We start from the raw sequence: 22,372 nt of genomic DNA on the forward strand, positions 1-22,372 counted from the left end.
CGAACTGTCCTGATTCGTGGACTTCAATGGGGGATGAGCTTACACTGACGTGGGGGGGGAGCCTTGAAAAAACAGTAGGTGTGATTGGCTGGAAAGTGGGTGGATGGGGAGGGTCTTATTTTTTCCCGATTTTTGCCTTTAAAAACGACGTGGATAGGAATTTATAGCAAACTCTTATTAATATGTTCTCTCCTTTAGAGAGATTAAACAATGACCATATTATTAATTTGCGGTCTTTGACCTTTTGCAAAATGCTCTGCCTCTTGATGTAGATGAACTCTTTGTCTGAATAATAGGGAATTCCTGGTCAAGAAGATAATTCAGCTAATAATATTGGGATAGGGAAATGCAGATGGGCACATTCTATACCGCTTTATGACTTTCGCTCAGCCTTTCCATCATTATTAATATTATAATACTTTATTTATAAGGTTACCGCAGTGCAAAAACATAAGTACTGTCCACATAATTACATAAGGAAAACATGAGGGGTTTATATAATTAACTGCGGGTTTGAAAAAGTAGAGAAGTTGCCTATAGCAACCAATCAGATTCTAGCTGTAGTTTTGTAGATTGTACTAAATAAATGATAACTAGAATCTGATTGGTTGCTATAGGCAACATCTCCACTTTTTCAAACCAGCAGTTTAGTAAATATACCCCTAGGAGAGATAGCTATATATTAATGCCCAATTAATATCTAGGTAAAGTTGTATAAATTTCATCCTAGCCTATGAGAATAGAGATCTCACAGAGACCATTTACTAACACTGAATTCCAGCTAAAGATATTATCCTCCTAACTAGTACCTCCCTATGACAATATTTCAATAGTGATCTGGAAATTAAGTGTTAAAAACCAGAGCCAGAAGGGCTGAGTTCAAATCTGTATAACACCAGTATGCTACCAGCACACCCCGGTTTGTGATGTATAAAACTGACATTTTGGGATACCAGTCTTAGGGCAGGATTTAGATCATTCAAGCCTGCAGGAACACAACCTTTTGCAAGCCAAGCCACACCCCATCCATTAGCCACACCTCCTTCACTCAGATCGTTCCATAAACTTGACGCTACTTCACCCAGCTCAGCCGTCCTTGAAAATCCCCTTCATTGCTGTGAACGTAGAGTCTACTTTCTGATGTAGCCAAAACTGACCTGGACTCTCCCACTGCCTCAACAATTAGAACTTTTGTCCTTAGACAATTGGAAGATGCCCTCGGTGTGGGCTGTTTTTAGGGGAGTGGAGGGAGAATGGGGGAGACCTAGCTCTTGGCATGCCCCCCAGGGAACTTGCCCCAATATCATATAGCAGGAGCCCTAGCATGGCGTGACCAGGCAGGTCCTGTCACATAATATAGGAGTACTATCCACCACAATTTGGCTCCTTCTTCCTCAGGTAAACCTCACTCCAGCCACATAATTTAACATTTACAGTTAATTCATTTCAGTTGATTTTTCAACTGAAATGAAGGGTTTGACATATGCCCTAATTAAGGAAAGAGCAGGCCCACAGCCTACGCTGTCTCTAGGCACAGTCCTAATGCTACGTCTGGTCCTGTCCATTCTCGATATTCACACAAACCTCCCCAAAATGTTCAATTTCTTTTTTCTGCCTGACAAGCTGGGTGTATAATTCCTTCCACGTTGAACCCACCATTTTCAACCTTCCCAGTCGATGATTGTTTCCTGGATCTTACTGTGACGTTGTTACTCCGTCTTACCAATGTTCCGTCTGTTGATAACACATTGTCTCTCTGGTCTCTCTCTTCTAGCTATGTCTGTATCGCCATGGAAGCTCTAGACCAGTTGCTGATGGCGTGCCACTGCCAGAGTATTAACCTTTTTGTGGAGAGCTTTCTAAAGATGGTGGCCAAACTCTTGGAATCGGAGAAACCAAACCTTCAGATCCTGGGTACAAACTCGGTGAGTGCTTGTTGAGAATTCGTCAGGACCTGTCTGTCCTCATGTGTTTGGATCTGTATTTTGATGTTAGGAACATAAAATATGAAGGACAGTTGGTCCATCTAATCTGCCTGTGTTAATAATGCTTTGTTCACAAGTCAGACCAGTGTTTATCTCAGTCATGTTTAATTGCTTTCCGGTTCTTTTTCCCACTACATCTGCAGGGAGTATGTTCTACCGTCTATGGTGGACTTTTTGTTTAATGGGGAAGCTTTCCATATCCTTGCACCCCAGCTGGCTACATGACGCATTTGACCGCTCCAGACCCAGTCGGTCACATGTCCCCGGGTCACCTGTCACTGAAAATCCCTTTCATTGCTGGGAATGTAGGTTCAATGTTCTGATTTAGCCGAGAATTAACTAGACAGTCTCGATTGTAGAAGACTATCCCACCACCTAGATAGTTAGGACTGGCCACTGGTGCTGGTGGCAATGTGGGATGTTTTTAGGGGGGGGAGAGGATTGGTGGAGATCTAGTGCTTTGGAAGTACTTGGCATACCCCTGGGGGGACGTGACATTCCCCGATGTCATTTGACCGTGACCACTTTTCAGGGGTGCAAACACTGTGCCCAATAACAAAGTTCAAATATTGGGAGGTATGTTACCCTACCTTCATTTTTTGTCACAAAAGAAAAGAATAAAAATATCTGTACCCTACTGGACAACTGGTGAATGCTAGTTGAGCCGTCTCTGCACTTGTTGGCAAGAGATGATACTGTTGGGGGACGCAGTCGATTGAAATGGTCCTGGGCCATCAACAGCGGGAGCCCGGCATTTTCAGCAGTGAGCGCCTGACGCCTTTAATGGATGTTATAAACATGGCCTTTAGGGGAGAAGGGGTTAATACCTGAACATGTGCTTTCAGTATGTATTAAAGGCACACACATTGTATTTTCAAAGCTTTAAAATTGTGTTTGTCTTATGAAGTTATTAGGGAGTAGGCTACAAAAACAGCAGTTACTCAGCCCACTTGAAGCAGAAAATACCTTCTATTATATATGTGTGTGTGTGTGCATTAAAAATTATTTCCCCCCCACCCCACCCCCCATACCTTATTGGTACCATTCCCTTTCCCAACTGCACCGATTTCCTCCCACACTCCAAGAACATACTGGTAGGTTAATTGGCTTCTGAAAAAATTAACCCTAGTCTGTGTGTTTTTGAATTCAAACTGCCCAATGGGGCAGGGACTGATGTTAATGACAAATATTCTCTGATGGCACTACATAAATTATGAGGATATCTTGATATCAAACAAAAAGACAGTTGTCAGCGCTTATCCTTTACACAGCATATCTGTGTGTGTCTAGCAAAATGAAAACATGAGGTATTAGTTCATATTTTGATCAGAACATTTAAGCCTGCATCCCAACGTCAAGGACACCTCATTATATGCAGGTCCTACACTGACCTATATACTTTAAACACCATTAAAATGCAGTTAAAATCAGATGCACTCACCTCCCAGTTATAGGGGTTTACATTTAGCAAGGGCTGGCTTGTGAGCCACACCCAAATGTGCCTTAAATGGGCTTGATGGACAGCTGCTATGACAATAAGGCAATATTTTGAAATAAAACCAGAGAAAAATAAGCCCGCGCTTGGTATATTCCACATTATATATGGTACCAGCTACTTGGCAATAAGCCCGCGTTCGGTATATCCCACATTATATATGGTACCAGCTGCTTGGCAATAAGCCCGTGCTCGGTATATCCCGCATTATATATGATACCAGCTACTTGGCAATAAGCCCGCGCTCGGTATATCCCACATTATATATGGTACCAGCTGCTTGGCAATAAGCCCGTGCTCGGTATATCCCACATTATATATGGTACCAGCTTCTTGGCAATAAGCCCGTGCTCGGTATATCCCACATTATATATGGTACCAACTGCTTGGAAATGAGCTCCAATGGGGCAGGGACTGATGTTAATGACGAATATTCTCTGATGGCACTACATAAATAAAGATGATATCTTGATATCCGCTCGTATTTGAATACAGGCGCACGTGCACTCGAGTTCTGCGCTCGGTTGAATCATCCAGCTTGTGTGCAGGTTGCGTCCAGCGACGAATCGGCCTATTTCACAGCTCCCCGTGTTCAGACTCTCCAGCCTTGTAGTTACAGCACATACGCTGGGTGACCACCAACACAAAGACACAATAGCCTGTTTGTGCTCACTGACAGAAGGAGATTCATTTAGATTTGTGCCCAGTATTCAGCCAGCTGGGACGTTAAACTCACACAGATTTCTGAGTTTGAACAGATGAGTCATCGGGACTGAAATACTCCAGAAGAATAGAGATCTCCTACCAAACAGACATCAGCAGCAGCGGCTCATTAGTGATACTGCAGCAAAAGCAGAAATAAGGTTGTATGAACTAACCCGAAGCACCGACCCTCAATTCAGTACTTGTTCTCTGCCTCCAAATCCCACAGCCGCCTTATTGTAATGTAAATGACCTGGTAACATCCAAAAGAGAGAGAGCGTAGGAAGAACAACACCAGAATCACTTCGGAATTAACATTCCAGTGACCTAAAAGTTAAACAGAAACTATTAACAAAATATGTTTTCCCATATGTTGTGTGCACTGAAATATAACCAAAGGCTGTACTGCGGTAGAGGAAAATATGTCCTTTTAATTGTATTGTTTTTTTTCTTCTCTTTATCCTACTCCCTCCAACATTTCCTCTTTGCAAAATAGAACAGTACCCAAAAAGAGGGGGAAAGGGGGTGCGGTGGCCTCTTGTCATGTTGGAGGAGAACCATGGCCTTTAGGGCCATGTCTAGGGCATCCGAAGTGCTAGGCCACCCCTAATACACTTCCCCTCCCCTGAAAACCCAATCACCAATCATCTAAACGCAATAGCGCAAAAGCAGCTTGTTATCTGGCTCCCTATATCAGCACACAGAACCCTCACCCTGGTCTGCGGGCACCTGATTCCCTCTCCAGACTGAACATATATAGTCCTCACCCACCTCTGCAAATACCCCATGGCTCCTCCCACACCAAACTATATTGCCACACCCACTTTCCATCACATTCAGCTATCACTTTTTAGAATGCACACCTCCCAACATTTGGGTAGGCGGCATCGGTATAGGGGTCATGGCCATGTTATGGGGGTGGAGTGACCACACCCTGGGGGCGTGCCTAGCGCTTTAAAAGCTGCTTTTCCTCCCCTCCAAAAACGGTCATTGCTCGGGGCCCATCCCGATCAGGATGGCGGGACATGGCCCTCAAGTCGGGCCGGTTGAGAGATACCAGAATATACCAGATAAACGATACCACAAGTCTGATTGGTTGCTGTGGCCAGCACCGCAGGCTGAGCATGTCGATCCATTTTTGTGAATTTAAAGTTTACTAGTTTTTTTGTATTAGAAATAGTAGGACATACGTTTTAGCGCAGCTCAGCTTTTATACTTCTTTGTCTACCCAGAGGAGGCTGTAATATAAACCAACTATTTCCCCAGTAAAACTCTGTGCTGCAGCTCAGCACCCTGCTCCTTCTGTATATTGATATAACAGAAATGGTCACCGATAGCGCCATCTGCTGACTAATGTTGTGAACTATGACCGCAAATGAAGTATCGTCATCATTATTTATTTATATAACGCCACTAATTCCACAGCGCTGTACAGAGAACTCATTCACATCAGTCCCTGCCCCATTGGAGCTTACAATCTAAATCTCTTAATATACACACAGACCGAGAGAGAGTAAGGGCAATTTAATAGCAGCCAATTAACCTACTAGTATGTTTTTGGAGTGTGGGAGGAAACCAGAGTATCTGGAGGAAACCCACGCCATACAAACTCCACACAGATAAGATCATGGTCGGGAATCGAACTCATGACCCCAATGCTGTGAGGAAGAAGTGCTAACCACTGATCCATCCGTCCAACGCTCAATTCTCCCCAAAACTCAGGATCGTATGCTCCTGTTACAGGTACAGGTCTAAAATTAGGGTATTTCAGCTCAGCCTGCACCTGTGTATCCATGTAGGGCGTTTGCCCAACATGTGGGAAAACGCTAACAGCAGTAGTAGCAGTGTGAAGGTCCGGGCACACGGACACAGGAAGATTGTGGTCTCAGTATGAAACAAAAGTTTATATATCCCACTTGTTCTGCTGCAGACGTCAACATTTTATATCACTTTTTTGAATTCGAAGCTGTTGTAACGAGATTAGTTTATTGAACACATTCCTTGAACACAATTCTTGGCAACCTTCCTTTATAGTTTTGACTCTTTTATAGACGTCTGTCAGTGTACAGCTGTTTAACGAGAGATACAGTTGGGGGCCACATATAGAACAGCGAGCATCCTTCCCTCTTACAGTGCATTGGTTACAGATTAGGGTTTTAATTAGCGCATCGGGCGGTGATGGAAAGATTTACTTATTGCACTGTGCATGGATCCAGGTCCAATATCCACAGATAATACAAGTACGCTCTGGCTAAACGTTACTTGTCGTTTGTTAACAGACAGATCATAGCACATACAATTTTTTTTTTTTATAAAATTAATTTACAACTATTAATCGCTATAATCATTATTAAAACTATATGTAAAAGAATAATTTTGTTTTGGATTTTTTTTTTAACATGAAATGAAATACATAATTCAGGATGTTCTTAACGCTTCCTGTACATAAAATGTATTTTTATAGTTTCCCTTTTCTGCAAACACATGCTCTACCATGCATACTCCACCGTCATCACTATCAGTCGGCACGGACACCTGACCTGTAGCTGGTGCAAGTGATACGGCTAAAAGTCACGTACCTGATAGACGCCCAAAGCTTGAATCGGCCGCTTGCACGTGCGCCTGACCTCGGCTTGCCCTTACTGTACATTGCCTACGTGCGTCCGCCCCTTACCTCCCTCTTTGCGCCCCTACAAGTCGTAGGCATTAGTAAGTGTCATTTGCGTTTGGACATGAATTGGATGCAATTGTGTTCGCTGCTGTAAAGTCAGTTTCTGAGCATGCGCAGAGCAATTTCAATCAAAATAAGACGAACCAGGCCCTAATATTCAGCATACATTAAGACTTTTCACGTTACCATTCTCTGTAATATGTACAGTAAACACGCAATCCCTGAGAAAGCCCCAAGGTGAAACGTGTTGGTTTGAAGCCACACATCTACACACTGCACAGTTCTTTGCAGTTTTGCTGTGAACAGACATATTCAAACCCACCGCTACAAGCGGCGGCATCACAGTCGCATGCGCAACATTATCCATTTCGAGACGGACACTTCCGCCAGGCAGCAGGACGTGAGAACATCTCCCTGGCTACGGGCCCAAAACACAAGGGAGCGTTTCAGGTTAGGATTAGCCACAACTATGTGAACTGTATTCCGCTTCACTAAGGGTAAGTCCTTTAACCAGTCTCCACATTTGGGCTCACCCGATGGACCTGTCTGGCATTTATAACGACTTTTAAACCAGGATTTGTTTCAGGACTGAACTATTCCTATTTGGGGATCATTCACTGTCTGCATTATTTCCACTTGTTTCATGTCCTCACTCAGGAGGAATGGATTTATGAAATCCACAATTGGACATTGTTTGCAATTAATATAAGATACGTGTTGGACTCGTGGACTAAAACTCAGCGCTTGTTGCACACACGGTCAGCCCCATTGGCTACCAGCTGGTACACAAATATCATTTATGTATTTGCTCCAATTATTGCCTATCTATGCTTGCTACTTATGCTTGTTGTATGTAATGTGCTGCTAGTGACCTACCACAATAAGGTCATTTTACCACTGCTATATATGTGTTTATGTACAGCACTTTATGAGAATTGCAACTATACTATTTATTAAACTGTCTATTTTACAAGGTAACATTGTTTATGCGCCATGGGACTAATAATTATTACCACTGTATCTAAGGGTTGAGCCACCCTTTAAACCTTCCCCTTCCCCTTCCCCCTTTTCCCCTCCGGTCCCACGTGGCTGCAGTGTCCACAATCCATATTTGTAGGGAGCGCTGAATCACCAACTTTTCTAAACACGCAACTTGCCTAGATCTCACTAGGGGGCAGCACTGTACAGGATTTGTCCTCACTAACTCTCCTCTGTGTGACATTGTATCTTGTAACCTAACAATATTCCTCCTTGTGCTCCTATGGAGTGACAATTGTGTGTCGGATCGACACAAAAGCACCGCAGAAGCAGAACGGCGGGCCTCCTTTGTGGTGTTGCGAATGCCTGCCGTATTTATGTAATTATCACATCATCTCCCTGTTTGACGGTGGGAGCTGATTTGTCAAAACACTTCTGCGTTATGTGACAAGAGGAGAGAAATTCAATACCGGTTTTATATTGTTAACAGGGGGTGATCTCTGATTTCACTCTTTTTTTCTTAATCGTATTTATTTGAGACGACAAAAGAGGGGATAATTAGACAGTGTGCTAGTGCTTGTTGAATGCATTGACGTGAAGAACAATTATAGATTTGTAATAAAAATGAATCTCAAGAATTGACAATAAAGAACATATTTATGTAAAGTTTAGTAGTACTAGTGTCAGGCTCATTGACACCAGTAATACTAAGAATGCATCAACCCTGCTATCTTATGGGTAGAGCATCGCAGAAGAGAGATCTGTCCGTCACGGTTGTGATCAGTTTACTATAAACTATTCGCCCTGACAGGCTCCTATTGGAGCTGCTCTCACGGCTGAACAACGCTAATAAATACACATGTTGATTAATTTGTTATCAGTGCGATAGTTGGGATGTCGGAATAAATTTAAAAAAATGTATGCATCATTTTGGGGTAGTTCTCCCAAACTCCTGGTAGGGCAAACACCCCCTCCTCCCACACACACATAGGCCGGCATCCTGCCAGCTTCCTAGTGAAGTGGACGGGTTTGCGAAATGCGTCACTTCGGTCCCGCCCCCGAGGTGTGATATCGCAATCGCAACATTTTGCCCGCCAGGTCAGTGTGAAGCGACACGCTGCACCATGACCACCGACCCGGTTCCCGCTCGTTCTCTCCACCAGGTTAAAGTTGGCGAGCTTGCATGTTTAATATGCAGTATAAAAGATGATCAAATCAGAGCCTGTGGCTTCATCACCAAAAGATGGGATCTGGGAGCAATTAAGTCACGTGGGGGTGTCCAAACCACTCCGATCCGGTCATTGGCCACGGACAGTATCTGTGTAACCATGCATGGAGGTCACTGTTCCTTCCCTTCCACTTTCAGGTCAGCTGGTGACCTCACAGGTCCAACGATAAAGGTCATCCGCGACAGAGCATTGTCATCTCTACAGTACCAGAGTCGGTCTGGACACATACACAGCACAATGGTCAGACAATATTGTACAAATGACCGCATATCTGCCCTTCTGTAGCCAGGCCCAGGATACGACAGAGTGAAATCTCCGGCGCTGTTCTATAGACCCCAGAACACAGTGACTAATTGGGTCACTTCTCAGGGTTTTAGGAACATTGAATAACCGACTAATACATTACTACAATGCAGCTGTCTGTTCTGTTCTTCGTTGGCAATTTAATGGCAATAGCTTTATACTAATTAATTTGATAGGTTTACATAAGATATATTGGCTTTATTTTTTCATTGGCTGTTTCAAATTTACTGTGAAACAATAAAAAAAAGGACTTTGCTTATTGAGGACTATTAAAAATAGGAGTATTGCTAAACGTTGTACTGTAAAATTGTCCTTTTTGAACAATGCGTTTTGTAACAAAAAAACCATCACACATAACAATACGTTAACAATATATATTAAAATCCTGATTTACGTCTTTCTAAAGCACTTTTGCTGTTTGAACTATAATTGAGAATTATGGACCACTTACTGCAAATAGTTATGTGAATTAAACAGCTGGAGATTCTGTCGCCTTTAGATATTATATAATAATATATTACACGCACTTATTATATATCAAATTATACTATTTTTCCTCCGTTAAATAGAGTAGAAAATTAAATGCTTTTCAAGATTCCAAACAGACGTATATGGTGGGAAGGGAATGATTTAAATGTGTCGGCCCTGATGTGGTTTTTAAAGGACTAATAAATCTAATATAGAGTTTGTCTTCTTTAATATGAGCTCTGATAACTTCTATAATTATATCTGTAAAAGTTCCTATACTTTGGCAAAACCCTTTATTTCACATTGCATTTACATTTAATGAGCATCTAAGTGCAAGCTATTGCTATCTGTTATCAGTCATCAGTAGATGGCTGGAGGGCCGCCAAGAGGAATTTTGGGCACCAGTACATCAACTACCTGCTTGCCCCTTTTAAAGCCTCCAAAGGGGGGCACGGCCACAGCAGGTTGGTGGCTCCTCCCACTACACAGGTGGTACTTTGTATCTGCGCCCCCCCCCCCCCTCTTAGCGCCCCTGGATGTCTCCAGTGTCCTATTACTGACAGGTTAATGGTATTAGTAGAGGAACTTGTATTGAAGGTCTAGTGGTTCCTTAATCCAGGATTCTCATGTTTCTTCTCCACCTAAGTTCTTATCGTCTTACTGTTCATGTAAAACGAGGTCACCAAAACCATCAGAGAGCCCACCCACTAACCGCACCAGCTGTACCCTTTCTTTGTCTTCCAGTTTGTGAAGTTCTCCAACATCGAGGAGGACACCCCATCCTACCACCGAAGCTACGACTTCTTCGTGTCCCGCTTCAGTGAGATGTGTCACTCTAGCTTCGAGGACATGGAGATAAGGACTAAGTGAGTAGCAGATAATGTCGTGGTAGGACTTATCCTGAAACGATCAATGCTGGACTCCCTTAGACATGGCGAAGAGGAGAGGTTCAATGTGATGGTTTAAGAAGTCCTGTGATGTAGTTTATTATTGTGATAAAAGTACTGCACGAATGCACATTGAACTGCGGAATGACATAAATCTTAATATCATTTTTTTATCTGAACCTAAAATGATATTCAGGGGAAAAATATATAGGGATGGCAAGAAAAACCTGTGGCCATAGCTTGTCCTATGTGGGCATGGCTTTATATAGCCAGTGAAATACACTGTGTTGTTATAAAGAGCTATAATCTAATATAACTCATCCCTATCTAACCAGTATTCACCAAGGAGCCTACTATTGTGATTAATATACAATACAGAGAGCATTCTAGTTACCGCCTAGCGCTACAGAGAGCATTCTAACCGCCACTATAGAATTCAGAGAGCATTCTTGTGACTGATATACTATACAGTACATCTAGTGCCTGTTATACAAGCAGTATCTGCTAGTGACGGACATACAATGTAGAGGATTTCTAGCACTAGCACTGACTCTTTCTGCCTATTACTCACACTGACTTGGTTATACCAGTTCTCTAATCTGCTGTTTAGTATTATCAGAGTTTATTCCTCTATATTTCCTTGTATGCACTAGCCTTTAGATATAAACCTATACTATTGCACAAGATCTGGCTGGTAAAGGTGAAGGCCGGAACTTGAGTTCTATAGGTTTATTCAATAGCTTTTATACTAATTAATGTGATAGGTTTACATGAGATATATTGGTTTTCTTTTTACATTGGCTGTTTCAAATTTACTGTGAAACATAAAAAAAGGACATTGTTCATCGAGGACTATTAAACATAGGAGTATTTGCTAAACGTTGTACTCTAAAATTGTCCTTTTTCAACAATGTATTTTATAACAAAAAAAAACATCGCAAATAACAATTCGCTAACAAATATATATTAAAATCCTGATTTACGTCTTTCTAAAGCACTTTTGCTGTTTGAACTAGAAGTGAGAATTATAGACCAGTTACTGCAAATAGTTATGTGAATTAAACAGCTTGAGATTCTGTCGCCTTTAGATACTATATAATAATATATTATATGTACTTATTATATATCAAATTATACTGTTTTTCATCAGTTAAATCGAGTAGAAAATTAATTGCTTTTCAAGATTCCAAACACGTATATACTGGAAAGGGAATGATTTAAATGTGTCGGCCTTGATGTGGTTTTTAAAGGACTAATAAACCTAATATAGAGTTTGTCTTCTATAATATGAGCTCTGATAACTTTCATATGTTATAACATTCTTGTGACTAATACACTATATAGTTTATTCTAGTGACTGATATATATAATACACAGAACAGATGACGATTAAACCTTATTTCAAAAAGTGCTGCGTAATATGTCGGTGTTATATAAACAAAGGTTAATAAATAAATGCATTCTGGTAACAAGTGTGCAATACAGAGAATTGTCTAGTGCCAAATAAACAGTGTAGAGAACATTCTAGTGACAGATATAAAGACCATTCTAGATACCTATATAAAATACAAAGAGCATTTTAATGATCTCTATACAATACACAGAGCATTCTAGTGACCAATATACAATACAGAGAATATTCTAGTGACCACTATACAATATAGAGAGCATTTTAGTGAATGATGTACAATACAGAGATTATTCTAGTGACTTATCAAAACACAGAAAAGATTCTGGTGTCTTCTGTATAATGCAGAAAGCACTATAGCGCTAGACACTCAAAACAGAGCACTCTAGGGACCTTTATACAATATACAGAGCATTATACTGTGTGATACTAAGAGCACTCCAGTGTCTTGATACACATCGCAGAGAGCATTCTAGTGACAAATATACAATACAGAGAACATTCTAATGACCACTATACAATATAGAGAGCATTCTAGTGGAAAATATACAATATAGAGAGCATTCTAGTGAATGGTGTAAAATACAGAGAACATTCAAGTGACCACTATACAATATAGAGAGCATTCTAGTGAAAAATATACAATACAGAGAGCATTCTAGTGAATGATGTACAATGAAGAGAGCATTCTAGTGACCAATATACAATATAGAAAGTGTTCTAGTAATCAATATACAAAACAGGGATCATTCTAAGGACAAGTATACACTAGAGAGATCATTGCAGTGATTAATAAACAATACATAGAGATTTCTAAACACAGCGCTTACTAGTGATCAATACACAATGCATATACAGGTTTGTGTGATGAGAATTTAGAATGTATGCTCCAATGGGACAGGGACTGATGTGAATTATTACATATTCTGTATAACATGGTGGTGCTATATAAATCCATGAATATAATATGAGCATGGAGGTAGAGGTCACCTGTGACTTGTATCATTACTAAACAATTTATTATGAGCTAAAAAAAACAGTTTGGCCACAAGGGTTATAACGTGCAAATGTGTTTGTAGATATCATATATATGTTTTCCACCATGTACTTTATACAGCACATCTAACTATAATACATCAGTATTACTGGTATCCAATCGGTTCAGATCCTTATATACTATTGTTAAAGTTGGGTCTAAGCACTCACCCCTCTCCTATTTTTCTATTACTTTAAGGATCCGAATGGCGGGAATCAAAGGTCTGCAGGGAGTTGTCAGAAAAACGGTTAACGATGAACTTCAGGCCAACATCTGGGATCCGCAGCACATGGATAAGATTGTACCGTCGCTGCTTTATAATCTCCAACACATGGAAGAGACAGAGAGGTAACGCATCACCCCGGTGGGGATATAGAAGGGTGTGGCATAGCTGTGCTCCACCCAAAGACGTTCTGTAAATTAAATATCTGTGCTTGAGGGAAAGCATCAAAATAAAACTTATATGAGCAAGGCAGAACCTGCTTGGATGTGACCACAAGACCTTTGCCTTAGATTTCATAGCCCTTTCTGTCCCATTTTCCGCTATCTCGCCTGCTGACTTTGTGGGACTCCTGACTGATACAGACCTCCGGGTGTGATCAGTTCCTCCCAGCAGCTTCCTGCCCTTTTTAGGGCCCTCATAAATGGACTTACTGTACTGGTTCATTGTGGCCTGACCCTGGTCCCAGCCACCCAGGTTCTACCCGATTACTGTGTTGTGGCTTCAGCATTTAACCCTAACCCCCCCACACCCCCCCACAACTCTCAGTTTGTGCTAACTGTGCTTCTGTTCTTGCCTGTGGCTTAGCCTTTTGTCTTGTCTAGCTTTGGCTACTATCTTTGTACCTGTTTGTTTCTTGCATCCGTAGCTCTGTCGGTTCGCCTGTGTTTATGCACCTGTCTGCCTTGCCTGTCTCGTCCTTCTCCATTGTCCTGGGTGCAACTATGACCTGGCAGCCACAGAGTACTGGAGGGCTTATCCTGATGGGAAAAGGGGCTGTCATAGGTGGAAGACCCATGAGGTATGTCCTCAGGTCCCCCAGGACAGTACAGTTTGTAATATCTGTTATCTTATCATCTGTTAAAAGCTTGTCAGCCATTCCCCCTGTTGTCGGGTCTGATTCCAAGTCTACCTAGTCTGGTTGTGATCCTTGGCTCTTGTCCGATTGCCCGCACAGTTATTCTGATCTTAGGGTATCTGACCCTTTGTTTTAGTTAAAATTTTGGTTTCTCTGGCCATGCCTTTTCTTCCTGCTCCTCCACTTACCTGCACCTCTCTGAATCTCCCTTTTCCCTCTCTACGTCTTAACCTGTCAATCCCTGCCTGATTCTAATCCCTCACCAACCGGGTGAGATCGACAGAGTACAGTAAAAGATATAAACAATAACAGTTGTAGAGGAGAAACAAGAGACCAACTGTGCAACAGATTTCTGAATATGTATGCATGTCCCTTTGTATGAAGATTAAATGAAAATGTGTATAACCTCTGTCTGCCTGTACCTCTTTAGTCCTCCTCCACTAAATCACTGTGGCCTTTCTAAAGATGCTTAACTGCTTATCTTGCACATGGAATAAACAAAATTAATGTAAGTTTCACTTAACCGTTTAATATGTGTGTTTTAAACTACTAACTTATACTTGTAATGTGCACAACTACTTGTGATCCCGCATATGGCTGTGTGAAATTTTGCAGCACGATACAAGGCATAAATAGTACTCTGAAAAACTCTATGGGGCGGCACCTCCATGTTCGTCCGTTTCACCCCCCCTTTGAACTACTGTTATGATTCCTAGTGCATTTACGAAGCAGCAACAGAAGTATGAAACTAAATGTCTTTATTCAGGCAAAATATAGGACAAGGATTCTGTTCTGAGAATATGCAGATTTCGGAAAGCAGGTTTAACAGGTATACTCCAAACACAGTTATGAACAGGTGTGATTAATGGCAGGAAATGTCCACAGAAATAACAGGTTCCAGTGAATGTAAATACAGCTTTAATGCAGGGATAAGAATTGTGAGTTACCCAATGCCAGGATGCAAGAGTCTGTCCAGGGAAACAAACAAAGGAGTAGAGTCCAAAGACCAGGCAGAGGTCAGGCAACACAAATACAAGCAAAACCAGAGTCCAGACAGAGTACAGGGTCACAAGCAAACTAGCATAGTTCGTTAATCAGGCCGAGGTCTTGGGCAACGAAAGTTCAAGCAGTATCCAGTATTCAGGCAGAGTTCGGGGTCACGAGCGAACAAGCATCAACGATAAACAGGCCAAGGTCACAATGGGAGATCAAGTAGCAGCAGAACCAAACTGGAACAGGGAGACACAAGCAGCAGCCAGGTATACACAAATGAATTGCACAGAGCACAGCTAGAGGCAGGTATTTGAAGCAGTGCGACAGGTGCAGTTCTAATTAGGCATCAGGCAAGGAGATTAACTCCTTCAGGCATGTTGAAGAGTTCAGGAACAGGGCAGCAGCACCTCTGGTGGTATGAGGTACTGCTGCTAGATACAAAGAATAGGCAGAGTCGTAACAACTACCAGGTTTGCGTCCCAGCCTTAGTGAAATTGCGCTAGGCCAAAGTGCGGGCAAGCATGGTGTTGCCAGTCTCTGTACCTTTGATAACAAGTATCTTATAATCTTATATACTCACTCATGTCACTGACAAGTGTTTTGCCTTTACCATGTCTCTTGCACTTTTATTTTTTACCAAAATAAATGCTGAAATTTTGTGGGACTAATCTGAGCCTCCTGATGCCTGAAGGTACAGATGAAGCAGCTTTATTTAAGACATGCAACCCCTTCCCCCCCGAGTGCCATGTTAATTTAAGCGCTTCATATTCACACTAGAAGGAGCAAACAAAAATGTGGCACATTTTCTCCACGCCATCATGCCGCGTCACGTCATTTGTCTCAAAACCAAGTGCTCCATGTGCAGTAAAAAAAACAGAAAAGGCTAAATGTTCACATTAAAATGTGATAATAAATGTCGCTCTCTATACAATCAGCAGGTGTCTAGTTCAGGGTGCCCTCTAGGGGTTGGTGTGAGACTCTGCATGACGTTTTTCTTGCCACTTACAGCCGATCACCATCTCCGCTGCAGAGCACGGAGAAAGAAAAGGAGAGCCCAGCAGAGCTGGCGGAGAGGTGCCTAAGAGAGCTGCTGGGGAGAGCCGCCTATGGGAACATCAAGAACGCCATTAAGCCTGTCCTCATGTAAGTAGACTGTGAGCCATCAATATATATTATCCTATAGAAAGTCACAGCACTTGCTCTGTAAGGCAGAACAATGGCAGTCATCTCATGTAATATTATCATTATTATACTTTACTTGTATGGCATATGGCACAGTCATCCTTATTTTAAAATGTAGTAAATTGTTTACATTGCCAAGGTATGATAATCATCTATACAAGTGATTATAATAAATCACTCCAACAGCTGGCCAGTAATAAATGCAGCACTCTGTACAGTCAGTAGGTCAGTAATAAATGCAGCGCTCTGTACAGTCAGTGGGTCAGTAATAAATCCAGCGCTCTGTACAGTCAGTATGTTAGTAATAAATGCAGCGCTCTGTACAGTCAGTGGGTCAGTAATAAATGCAGCGCTCTGTACAGTCAGTGGGTCAGTAATAAATCCAGCGCTCTGTACAGTCAGTGGGTCAGTAATAAATGCAGCGCTCTGTACAGTCAGTGGGTCAGTAATAAATGCAGCGCTCTGTACAGTCAGTATGTCAGTAATAAATGCAGCGCTCTGTACAGTCAGTATGTCAGTAATAAATGCAGCGCTCTGTACAGTCAGTGGGTCAGTAATAAACGCAGCGCTCTGTACAGTCAGTGGGTCAGTAATAAACGCAGCGCTCTGTACAGTCAGTGGGTCAGTAATAAATGCAGCGCTCTGTACAGTCAGTGGGTCAGTAATAAATGCAGCGCTCTGTACAGTCAGTAAGTCAGTAATAAATGCAGCGCTCTGTACTGTTAGTGGGTCAGTAATAAACGCAGCGCTCTGTACAGTCAGTATGTCAGTAATAAATGCAGCGCTCTGTACAGTCAGTGGGTCAGTAATAAATGCAGCGCTCTGTACAGTCAGTAGGTCAGTAATAAATGCAGCGCTCTATACAGTCAGTAAGTCAGTAATAAATGCAGCGCTCTGTACTGTTAGTGGGTCAGTAATAAACGCAGCGCTCTGTACAGTCAGTATGTCAGTAATAAATGCAGCGCTCTGTACAGTCAGTGGGTCAGTAATAAACGCAGCGCTCTGTACAGTCAGTGGGTCAGTAATAAACGCAGCGCTCTGTACAGTCAGTGGGTCAGTAATAAATGCAGCGCTCTGTACAGTCAGTGGGTCAGTAATAAACGCAGCGCTCTGTACAGTCAGTGGGTCAGTAATAAACGCAGCGCTCTGTACAGTCAGTATGTCAGTAATAAACGCAGCGCTCTGTACAGTCAGTGGGTCAGTAATAAATGCAGCGCTCTGTACTGTTAGTGGGTCAGTAATAAACGCAGCGCTCTGTACAGTCAGTATGTCAGTAATAAATGCAGCGCTCTGTACAGTCAGTGGGTCAGTAATGCAGCGCTCTGTACAGTCAGTAGGTCAGTAATAAATGCAGCGCTCTGTACAGTCAGTAAGTCAGTAATAAATGCAGCGCTCTGTACTGTTAGTGGGTCAGTAATAAACGCAGCGCTTTGTACAGTCAGTATGTCAGTAATAAATGCAGCGCTCTGTACAGTCAGTGGGTCAGTAATAAACGCAGCGCTCTGTACAGTCAGTGGGTCAGTAATAAACGCAGCGCTCTGTACAGTCAGTGGGTCAGTAATAAATGCAGCGCTCTGTACAGTCAGTGGGTCAGTAATAAACGCAGCGCTCTGTACAGTCAGTATGTCAGTAATAAACGCAGCGCTCTGTACAGTCAGTGGGTCAGTAATAAACGCAGCGCTCTGTACAGTCAGTGGGTCAGTAATAAACGCAGCGCTCTGTACAGTCAGTGGGTCAGTAATAAACGCAGCGCTCTGTACAGTCAGCATGTCAGTAATAAACGCAGCGCTCTGTACAGTCAGTGGGTCAGTAATAAACGCAGCGCTCTGTACAGTCAGTGGGTCAGTAATAAATGCGGGGACTTGTCATGAGACCTGTCATTTTGGGGAGCCAGTGTCAGAGCCCTGTGTCTATTACTGGAACTTTAAACTTTTGGGGCTCAGAAGAATTCAATCACGCTGCTCCCGAAGCTCACGACTGTGTTGTCAAGGTGTCAGTCATGTGACGTACATGCTAGGAGTGTCCCTGCAGCATCGTCATTTCTGAAATGAGAAGATGACTGCACCACTCCACCACCGATATACAGTTCGGCTACATAATATAGTTCCTGTAATTGTGGTATTACATTAGAAGTTACAGCAACTTCTACAGTCTGCAACTAATCTTCTAACTGACAGTAACTGGGAACACGCTGTACAAAGCTACCCACCCACCTGTTAGATACCACCACAGTGACACAGGCACAGTGGTTACTACAGAAGTTCTCTCTCTGTCCACAGTCATTATACAGTGACTGGAAGGGGAAATACCCAGGGAGCACATTTAATCAGAGTCTGGTGGAGAGAGCCAAGGGGACTCTGAGTCTTTCATATCAGCCACCAAATCTGCATATGGCTCATAGATTCATAGGGCCTGAGTCATACGTACCATAGAGTACACACACACACCAGAGAGTACATACCATAGATCACACACACACCAGAGAGTACGTACCATAGAGTACACACACACACACACACACACACCAGAGAGTACATACCATAGATCACACACACACCAGAGAGTACGTACCATAGAGTACACACCAGAGTACATACCAGAGAGTACACACACATACCATAGAGTACGTACCATAGAGTACACACCAGAGTACATACCAGAGAGTACACACACATACTATAGATTACATACCGTAGAGTACATACCATAGAGTACACACACACCAGAGAGTACATACCATAGAATACACACCAGAGAGTACGTACCATAGAGTACACACCAGAGTACATACCAGAGGGTACACACACATACCATAGAGTACACACCAGAGTATGTACCAGAGAGTACACACACATACCATAGATTACATACCATAGAGTACATACCATAGGGTACACACACATACCATAGAGTACGTACCATAGAGTACACACCAGATTACATACCATAGAGTACACACCAGAGTACGTACCATAGAGTACACACCAGAGTACATACCAGAGAGTACACACACATACCATAGATTACATACTGTAGAGTACATACCAGAGGGTACACACACATACCATAGAGTACACACCAGAGTACATACCATAGAGTACACACACATACCATAGATTACATACTGTAGAGTACATACCAGAGGGTACACACACGTACCATAGAGTACGTACCATAGAGTACACACCAGAGTACGTACCATAGAGTACACACCAGAGTACATACCAGAGAGTACACACACATACCATAGATTACATACCATAGAGTACATACCAGAGGGTACACACATGTACCATAGAGTACGTACCATAGAGTACACACCAGAGTACGTACCATAGAGTACACACCAGAGTACGTACCAGAGAGTACACACACATACCATAGATTACATACTGTAGAGTACATACCAGAGGGTACACACACATACCATAGAGTACACACCAGAGTACATACCAGAGAGTACACACACATACCATAGATTACATACCATAGAGTACATACCAGAGGGTACACACACGTACCATAGAGTACGTACCATAGAGTACACACCAGCGTACGTACCATAGAGTACACACCAGAGTACGTACCAGAGTACGTACCAGAGAGTACACACACATACCATAGATTACATACCATAGAGTACATACCAGAGGGTACACACACGTACCATAGAGTACGTACCATAGAGTACACACCAGAGTACGTACCAGAGAGTACACACACATACCATAGATTACATACTGTAGAGTACATACCAGAGGGTACACACACATACCATAGAGTACACACCAGAGTACATACCATAGAGTACACACACATACCATAGATTACATACCATAGAGTACATACCAGAGGGTACACACACGTACCATAGAGTACGTACCATAGAGTACACACCAGAGTACGTACCATAGAGTACACACCAGAGTACGTACCAGAGAGTACACACACATACCATAGATTACATACTGTAGAGTACATACCAGAGGGTACACAAACACACACACTGTAGAGTAAACACCATTGAACCCTTGCTTCCAGATTGGAAGTAAATAAACTTATCTCTCTAGCATAGGTGTGCGCAGGATCAGAATTTTCAGTGTTGTATCTGGACATTAATCCTGGCTGATATAAACACATGGCCAATAATCACAGGCTGGAGCCAGAAAGATATAGAGCGATGTATATTAACAGCTGCAGGAGGCCATGTACATGAGAATGAGTAAAGTTATCTGAAGGTGGACAAACACTAGACAGGTCAAAGTGAATCTACATTTTGTTTTTAATTGTACATTACAAATGATCTAATTATTATTCTAGCTACCCATTATACAGATACTTCTCTGAGATATTTCCTTTATTCTCCTTTGCTCTCTCCACTCCAGTGGTATTGTAGACAAATAAGAGTAAAGGTGGCAGGATACCTCCCAACATTGGGCGGATCAAATCGGGACACATATCAAAATAGGCGTGGCCGGGTCACGATGGGGGCGTGGCCACACCCCTGGGAGCATGCTTAGTGCTTCTAAAAGGCCAGGTACCCCGTAGCCCCCTCATCTCAACAGACCCATCATTGCAGCGCACAGGGGGCAGGCCCCTGGGACTTTAATTTTGGGGTGCTCCAATGCATTTTTATGGCAGGTCACCTTTCTCCCATGAAACACAAAGTCACATGACTACTAATATAATTTAAAAAAAATAAAAAATGGTGATGCCTCAATGATGTTACTGTTTCCTAGTGAATTGATAGACTATACTCTCATAAACAACGGAGCAGCCAACAAGATGGATGTGTCCACAGCACGGAGACGACAGGCGCGTTTTAATAGTAATAGATGGATCTCTGTTAAGGGGGTATATTTACTAAACTGCGGGTTTGAAAAAGTGGAGATGTTGCCTATAGCAACCAATCAGATTCTAGCTGTCATTTTGTAGAATGTACTAAATAAATGATAACTAGAATCTAATTGGTTGCTATAGGCAACATCTCCACTTTTCAAGCCCGCGGTTTAGTAAATACACCCCAAGGTGTCTTTACCAGCATGGTGGCTCAGTGGTTAGCATTTCTGCCTCAGAACACTGGGGTCATGAGTTCAATTCCCAACCACGGCCTTATCTGTGTGGAGGTTGTATGTTCTCCCCTTGGGTTTCCTCGCACACTCCAAAACACATACTAGTAGGTTCATTGGCTGCTATCAAATTGACCCTAGTCTCTCTCTCTCTCTCTCTCTCTCTCTGTCTGTGTGTGTGTGTGTTAGAGAATTTAGACTGTAAGCTCCAATGGGGCAGGGACTGATGTGAGTGAGTTCTCTGTACAGCGCTGTGGAATTAGTGGCGCTATATATATAGCTGATGATGCCTCTCACCGCAGTATTTTCTGTTTTCTTTTTTCAAGGCACCTTGATAACCATTCCCTGTGGGAGCCCAAGATCTTCGCTGTGCGATGTTTTAAGATCATCATGTACTCAATACAGGTAGATGAGGACTCACTGATTTTTCTCTACTCAGATCAGCTTATAAGTCTCTATTATTTTAAACTGGCGAAAGAGCAAAAACAATTCTTGCTCAGACTGATGGCATTGATTGGTTCCGTACTGTACCAGCAATCCCCATCTGTGAAGGGGGGACCGGCACATTACTAAGGCCACGAATGCCTCTCAGTGCTTCCTTGGGGTGCAATATTATTGTACGGTGGAGTTGGTCATTAACCTATGGCTGCAATGTCTAAGCAGTAAGAGCCATTTATATAAAAGCACGACTTACGTCACATTAATCATTGGTTAGATACACTCTCTATGCTCATTTACTCACATTAGGTCGTGTATTTACTAAACTGCGGGTTTGAAAAAGTGGAGATGTTGCCTATGGCAACCAATCAGATTCTAGCTGTCATTTTGTAGAATGCTCTAAATAAATGACAGCTAGAATCTGATTGGTTGCCTATAGGCAACATCTC

The 22,372-nt window shown here is 42.4% G+C and overlaps 1 protein-coding gene across 4 annotated transcripts in view; it reads left to right on the forward strand.

Moving 5' to 3' along the window:
* EFR3B (EFR3 homolog B) overlaps nt 1–22,372 on the forward strand; it is a 117,992-nt gene that overhangs the window by 61,002 nt on the left and 34,618 nt on the right. For 2 of the 4 annotated variants that reach the window (XM_075201156.1, XM_075201157.1), the window contains 6 exons: nt 1,775–1,925; nt 10,576–10,697; nt 13,361–13,510; nt 14,032–14,184; nt 16,243–16,377; nt 21,812–21,890. In XM_075201156.1, the coding sequence (XP_075057257.1) occupies nt 1,775–1,925; nt 10,576–10,697; nt 13,361–13,510; nt 14,032–14,184; nt 16,243–16,377; nt 21,812–21,890 (790 nt within the window). The remainder of the gene's footprint in view (nt 1–1,774; nt 1,926–10,575; nt 10,698–13,360; nt 13,511–14,031; nt 14,185–16,242; nt 16,378–21,811; nt 21,891–22,372) is intronic. The other 2 variants (XM_075201158.1, XM_075201159.1) reach the window with 2 other exon arrangements.

This window comes from Mixophyes fleayi, chromosome 3, assembly GCF_038048845.1.
Source record: "Mixophyes fleayi isolate aMixFle1 chromosome 3, aMixFle1.hap1, whole genome shotgun sequence".
Classification (NCBI taxonomy): Eukaryota; Metazoa; Chordata; class Amphibia; order Anura; family Limnodynastidae; genus Mixophyes; species Mixophyes fleayi.